Source organism: Pseudochaenichthys georgianus, chromosome 2 (assembly GCF_902827115.2).
Source record: "Pseudochaenichthys georgianus chromosome 2, fPseGeo1.2, whole genome shotgun sequence".
Taxonomy (NCBI): domain Eukaryota; kingdom Metazoa; phylum Chordata; class Actinopteri; order Perciformes; family Channichthyidae; genus Pseudochaenichthys; species Pseudochaenichthys georgianus.
This window is the reverse complement of record NC_047504.1, coordinates 11,889,718-11,896,338: the sequence shown is the minus strand read 5'-3', so window position 1 is coordinate 11,896,338 and position 6,621 is coordinate 11,889,718. Positions and strand designations below refer to the sequence as shown.

The 6,621-nt window shown below is 44.2% G+C and overlaps 2 protein-coding genes across 2 annotated transcripts in view; one reads left to right on the top strand and one right to left on the bottom strand.

The window, feature by feature from the left end:
• Positions 1 to 6: 6 nt before the first annotated feature.
• LOC117456610 (protein IWS1 homolog A-like) lies at positions 7 to 2,956 on the top strand. Its single transcript, XM_034096541.2, has 3 exons — positions 7 to 307; positions 402 to 593; positions 800 to 2,956. Exons 1-3 carry the CDS (start codon positions 210 to 212, stop codon positions 2,700 to 2,702), a joined length of 2,193 nt encoding a protein of 730 aa, XP_033952432.1. The 5' UTR covers positions 7 to 209; the 3' UTR covers positions 2,703 to 2,956.
• Positions 2,957 to 3,504: 548 nt separating this feature from the next.
• Positions 3,505 to 6,621, bottom strand: part of mmadhca (metabolism of cobalamin associated Da) — an 8,833-nt gene continuing 5,716 nt past the window's right edge. Inside the window, exons 6-7 of the mRNA XM_034096655.1 lie at positions 4,959 to 5,045; positions 3,505 to 4,135 (exon numbers count right to left, since the gene is read on the bottom strand). Coding sequence (XP_033952546.1) covers positions 3,941 to 4,135; positions 4,959 to 5,045 — 282 coding nt within the window. The 3' untranslated portion in view covers positions 3,505 to 3,940. The remainder of the gene's footprint in view (positions 4,136 to 4,958; positions 5,046 to 6,621) is intronic.

Genomic DNA, 6,621 nt, shown 5'->3' with positions numbered 1-6,621 from the left:
ATTGTTGATGAAATAGCCTTTGAAATGCATACAATGCATGCTGGTCTCTCTGTGCAATATTTCAGATTGACTACAGACATGGTTTGCGAGTTTTGCAAGCATCACTAAATCATTCTGGCACATTTTGAACTTGTACAACATTTGTCTCATCCTCTTTGGCATGACTTTTAAAACCTGATTTGTTTTATCTCCAGAATCCTTCAGACAAAATGGGAGAACTGATGTGCAGCAATTTGGATATGCCGATGTTAACACCAGACACATTCCAGCCCATAATCAGGTCATGCCTCAATGACTGCACAGCTGTGTAAGTAACACGTTTAAAGTCATCAAGCAGATAAGCTCAGCCCTGGCGTAAACATCTCTGTTTTGCTAAAACATTACTTGTCTTTTTCTTACAGGAGCTGGCAGTTGTTATCAGATGGCAAAATTGACTCAGACGCCGTCATTCTTCTTACCAGGATGTGTCAGGAGATCATAGACACGCTCACCATCCTGATCATGGAAGTTACTTTACCTCAGGTTAGCAAGTGGATGGACTGGGTGGAGGTGGAAAACCACAAAAACGCCAGCATCACGGCCTCCTTCCCATCGTAAGTCAACAGCCACTCTTAAAGTACATTTCAGTGAGCTGCAATCCTACTTTAAAGACAAGAGCCGCGTTCACACTGCGGTACTTTTCCCACAAAGGTTCATGCGAACTAAAGAGTTCGCATGAACCTTTGTGGGAAAAGTACCGCAGTGTGAACGCGGCTTTTGAGTCCTAACTCTTTCCATGTTTGTTTCTCGGCGAGCCTAGGGTTTATACGCAAAGGACTCGTACTTATGACAGAGTGACAGAAGACGACGTTGTGGCCAGTTTTGGGAACTGTCTCGACTGCTGTTTCGGTATGGCACTAGGACTCCCGCAGAGTAAAACCGAACAATCTCAAGCACTCCTGGCTTTGTTCGTAGTATCGATAACAAAGAGGGTGAACAGCGATCTTCGAGACCTCACACAGCCACCCTCTTCCAACTCGTCCAGTGAGTCAGTTTCATCAACCGATTCTCAAACCGAAGATATCGTTTACCACATCGCCCATATCTTGAGAGCTTGCATGAGAAATGATAAGGGCCTTCCCTTACCGCAGTTTTCCCGAAGAAGCTGCACGTTTTCAGATGACGAGACAGATATCAAAAAGATAATGGCAGCGGCAGATGAATTGCTGGTTTCAACTGACTTTGAAGAGCGCTCGGCCACTCCGGCAGGGAAGCCGCCACAAAAGAGTTCAGAGGAAGAAGCAGAAGACGACGAAGACTTCAAAATCGTTTTAGATTTCCTCACAAGTGAAAGAGAAGATGAGGCTTCCGTGAAACCAGAGAGTCCACCAAAAAGAAGTGCAAAGCAAGAGGAAGAAGAACGACTTTATTTGGAAACTGCTGCAGAATTCTTCCCCGGTGAAAATGAGGCTTCCGTGAAACCAGAGAGTCGGCCAGAAACAAGTGCAGAGCAAAAGGAAGAAAACGGGAGAATCCTCGAAGCAGCTTTAGAATTCCTCGCAAGTGAAGGCGAAAATTACTCTTCGATTGAACAAGAGAATCGGCCACAAAAAAGTGCAGAGGAAGAAGACGACGACGACGAACCCAAAGCCGTTTTAGATTTCCTCGCAAGTGAAGATGAAGATGACGCTTCCGTGAAACCAGACAGTCCGCCAAAAAGAAGTGCAGAGGAAGAGGAACGACTCTATTTGGAAACTGCTGCAGAATTCTTCCCCGGTGAAAATGAGGCTTCCGTGAAACCAGAGAGTCGGCCACAAAGAAGTGCAGAGAAACTGGACAGAAAAGCAGTCCACTATTCCTTAGGCACCATCTCACCCGTTCAGGATTATGACATTTCTGGAAAGAAATCAGAAGTGAGGCTTTTTCCCAGTTTGGTCGTTCAAACTGCATCTGATAGTTTTGGAGAGCCACTAAAATCAGAAGAAGGGTTAGGAAGTGAATGTACGAGTCCTTCTTCCAGTGTAGTCAATGAAACGTCTAATAGCTATGGCGAGGAGTTGCCACAACAACGCAGAAAAGTCCTCAAAAAGGGCAAAAAGGCCAAAAAGGGCAAAAAGAAGGCCGATTACTCTTCAACAGAGACTTCAGACGGAGGCACACAGCAACGACACGACGAAAGGTACCTGGATGAAGAAGAGTTGCTGATAAAGCAACACAGGATCTGTCTCACTGTGTTTCTAGTCAAGCTACTAGATCACATTGCAGCCCCAAACCAGACCATTTACCACAGTGACTTTGAGGGGATGGTGGAGCGCCTGAGAATGAAGACGGATACGATCGGGTTTGCCACTCTCCTGAGAACCCGTGAAAACATCCACGTCCCGGTCTACAGAGACCTCGTCGAGCAGTTTGGATCTGCGGAGGAGCTTCAGAGTGCCATCAGATACAAAAGTGCACTGTTTGAGAAAGCCGTGTCCACGGCATTGAAAGACAATCTGTGGAAGTGTTCAAAAAAAACTCGCAGCACTGCCGTGAAGAGGAAGACCAAGAAGAGGGTCGAGCAATTCTCCACAGACAGTGAGATGAACACGTCGTCAATCTCGGGAGAGTTCGAGATGGTGGTAGGATCCACACCCCTACCACAGAAGAAGAACAAGAAGAAGTGCATCTTATGTCACATGGTCGACCGCGTCGCCAAGTTCTTCAGGAAGGTGTTCAAGTGAGGCTGGATCGCAAGCTCGTCTTGGTTTGTCTTAAATTGATTGATGTATTTTTTGTTTTTATCCTCTAGGCTGAAGACTTTTTATTTTACTGTAACTTTTATCATATATGTTTATTGTATTATCTTTGCTTTTTCATTACTGTTTTTAAATACCATTTCATAATGTTTTTTCCGTAACTATGTATTGCATGCTCGGGTTTCCTCCGGGGTTCTCCGGTTTCCCCGCTTTAATTTAATAAAATTATAATAAATAGATATCTGCTTTGTCATGTACTTATCGTCAGAGGTAGAACGGGAGTCAAGAGAACGCTCTCATTATTACGGCCCGTCCACACAGCGGCGTGCGCTGACGCTTGCCGGCGGGCGTGTCTGAAACTCGACCAACAACCAATCACATGAATCTCACACACAAGCAGCGGTTTGATTGGCTCGAGCTTGTACTGGCATATGATTTGATTGGCTGACAACTCGCCGAGGCGTCAAAAGTTGAACATTGCTCAACTTTTGCAGCGAGCCACGCCAGCTACGCTCCACGTCGCTTCCCACGATGCATTTCGGCTAAAAGTGAAGTGAATGAGGAAGCGTCAACGCACGCCGCTGTGTGGACGGGCCGTTAGAAATGTGTCAAGTTGAAGTGTAAGGAGCCTTTCTGCAGTAAATCTCATGTACCACTAGGGGGCGACAATAACCACACATTTCTGCAAACCTTTGTGACGATCAAATTGCAAAATGAAATGTCAGACAGTATCTTCATTATTCACCGAGTAAAGAGAACGCCTTCACAGCGACAGCAAGTGTCCAAATAACCGGATGAAAAGTCACTTTATTGTCTCAGACTGTCACGGTGCTTCAACTTCAGATCATCAGGCGAGAGAAACATTGAACACACTGCACCGTAAATATGAAAAGGTTTGTGTTTCCAGTTCAGCCCATGGTCGCATTATCAAAAAGTGTCGTCATCCTCTCAAGTGTTAATATTGTCTACAAACTTATCAAACGGCAGATATAACATGTTGAAAAGCCTTTTATTGGGAGCGAGAACTCTTCCCCCTGCACCGAGTGTGTGTTTCGACCTCTTCCACGTTAAGGTCTCAGTCCTCGTTACAGTAAAACAAACGCCCACCGTGCCAACACTATATCAAGGTCCTAGCTTCGTCAAACATAAATAGAGGCATTTTTTGGGAGATCTGTGCAATATTTAAAAAGAAAAGAAGCCTATCCCTCATCAGAGAGTACATTTTAAAGTCCTTGTAGTCTTGCGATAGCAGCACTGTGAGCAGGTGCGTTGGTGAAAACAGTCCCCACAAAGAAAGACGTTCCTCTCAGGATGTGGCGAATGACTGTGCAGGAGCCGGACACTTCGATGTGGAAACCCAGATCTCGGAGTTCCTCCTCTGTCCGCAGTTTGGTTTGACTTGATGGAGATGCAAAGAACTGAAAGGGAACGGAGGACGGCGTAAATATACAAGCTGGCGTTATCTTATATAGATTTAAGACTGACACCAACGTCACATTTTCTATCGATTCAAATATCTAAATGACTAATACACAAAAATCTATTTCATTTTCTTTGGACCAACTGTCTGTTATCGTATATTGCAGCAAAAAAACAAGACATGAAATAAAGACATTAGAATAGAGCCGGGGTGTCGAACTCAATTTCAACTCGGGCCACATCATGGTTGCACTCAAAGGGCCAGTTTTATATATAAGCCTATATAACAATAATAAATATCATATATATAAAATAATGCATTATATAACATTATTGCCTCTGCATTGGATTATTGTCAGATCGGGTAATAACTTCATAATTAACTACGTCTGAGTGCAGAAGTCTAGGGCAAACAATTGCAAGTCTCTTCAGTGCGCATGTCACAAAATGATTTAAAAAGAAAAGCCAAATTCTGGAAAAACAAAATAAATAAGTGGCATTTTGAAAGAAAGTCTAATTTCAGATGCATTGTGGGACATGTAGTTTATGTGCTTCTGTAAATCGGCATGTAACCGTATAATAATAATAATAAATATCATATTCTTTGCAAGTGAGATGTGGGGCCACATGAAATTAAGTCGCGGGCTGGATTTGGCCCCCAGGCCTTGAGTTTGACCACCCTGGAATAGAGAATCAAAATGTCTTCACACCCACATGTTGTTATATTGCAGCATCAGTTAGATTCTACCCCCTATAATTAGAAATGCACAAGCTATCCTGGGATGCCCTTTCTACGAGACGGCTTTAAAAAGAATAACTCACAGCTTCTCCTGTTGTCGGGTCAATAAAGTCCGCCCAGTAGCCGGCGGTCCACAGAGCGAAGCACATTTCCTTCGCTCCGCTCACGAACTGCAGTCAGAAAGAAAACATGTGTCAGCAGCTGTTTTATAACTTCCTGTAACATTATCAAACTTAAAGAGGCATGAAGAAGAGACATGGAGAAGAGGGGACACATGTTGATGAAGAAGAGACATGGAGAAGAGGGGACACGTGTTGATGTAGAAGAGACATGGAGAAGAGGGGACACATGTTGATGTGGAAGAGACGTGAAGAAGAGGGGACACATGTTGATGTGGAAGAGACATGGAGAAGAGGGGACACATGTTGATGTAGAAGAGACGTGAAGAAGAGGGGACACATGTTGATGTGGAAGAGACATGGAGAAGAGGGGACACATGTTGATGTAGAAGAGACATGAAGAAGAGGGGACACGTGTTGATGTAGAAGAGACATGGAGAAGAGGGGACACATGTTGATGAAGAAGAGACATGGAGAAGAGGGGACACATGTTGATGTAGAAGAGACATGAAGAAGAGGGGACACATGTTGATGTAGAAGACACATGGAGAAGAGGGGGACACATGTTGATGTAGAAGAGACATGAAGAAGAGGGGACACATGTTGATGTAGAAGAGACATGAAGAAGAGGGGACACATGTTGATGTAGAAGACACATGGAGAAGAGGGGACACATGTTGATGTAGAAGAGACATGAAGAAGAGGGGACACATGTTGATGTAGAAGAGACATGAAGAAGAGGGGACACGTGTTGATGTAGAAGACACATGGAGAAGAGGGGACACATGTTGATGTAGAAGAGACATGAAGAAGAGGGGACACATGTTGATGTAGAAGAGACATGAAGAAGAGGGGACACATGTTGATGTAGAAGAGACATGAAGAAGAGGGGACACATGTTGATGTAGAAGAGACATGAAGAAGAGGGGACACATGTTGATGTAGAAGAGACATATAGAAGAGGGGACACATGTTGATGTAGAAGAGACATGGAGAAGAGGGGACACATGTTGATGAAGAAGAGACATGGAGAAGAGGGGACACATGTTGATGTAGAAGAGACATGAAGAAGAGGGGACACGTGTTGATGTAGAAGAGACATGGAGAAGAGGGGACACATGTTGATGAAGAAGAGACATGGAGAAGAGGGGACACATGTTGATGTAGAAGAGACATGAAGAAGAGGGGACACATGTTGATGTAGAAGACACATGGAGAAGAGGGGACACATGTTGATGTAGAAGAGACATGAAGAAGAGGGGACACATGTTGATGTAGAAGAGACATGAAGAAGAGGGGACACGTGTTGATGTAGAAGACACATGGAGAAGAGGGGACACATGTTGATGTAGAAGAGACATGAAGAAGAGGGGACACATGTTGATGTAGAAGAGACATGAAGAAGAGGGGACACATGTTGATGTAGAAGAGACATGAAGAAGAGGGGACACATGTTGATGTAGAAGAGACATATAGAAGAGGGGACACATGTTGATGTAGAAGAGACATGGAGAAGAGGGGACACATGTTGATGTAGAAGAGACATGAAGAAGAGGGGACACATGTTGATGTAGAAGAGACATATAGAAGAGGGGACACATGTTGATGTAGAAGAGACATGGAGAAG

What these genes read in the sequence shown, in the direction of transcription:
- LOC117456610 (XM_034096541.2), top strand. Translation starts at nt 210, where the DNA reads ATGGGAGAACTGATGTGCAGCAATTTGGATATGCCGATGTTAACACCA. An exon ending in CTCAATGACTGCACAGCTGT is followed by an intron (nt 308 to 401) that starts GTAAGTAACACG and finishes TTTTTCTTACAG; the next exon opens with GAGCTGGCAGTTGTTATCAG. An exon ending in ATCACGGCCTCCTTCCCATC is followed by an intron (nt 594 to 799) that starts GTAAGTCAACAG and finishes CGGCGAGCCTAG; the next exon opens with GGTTTATACGCAAAGGACTC.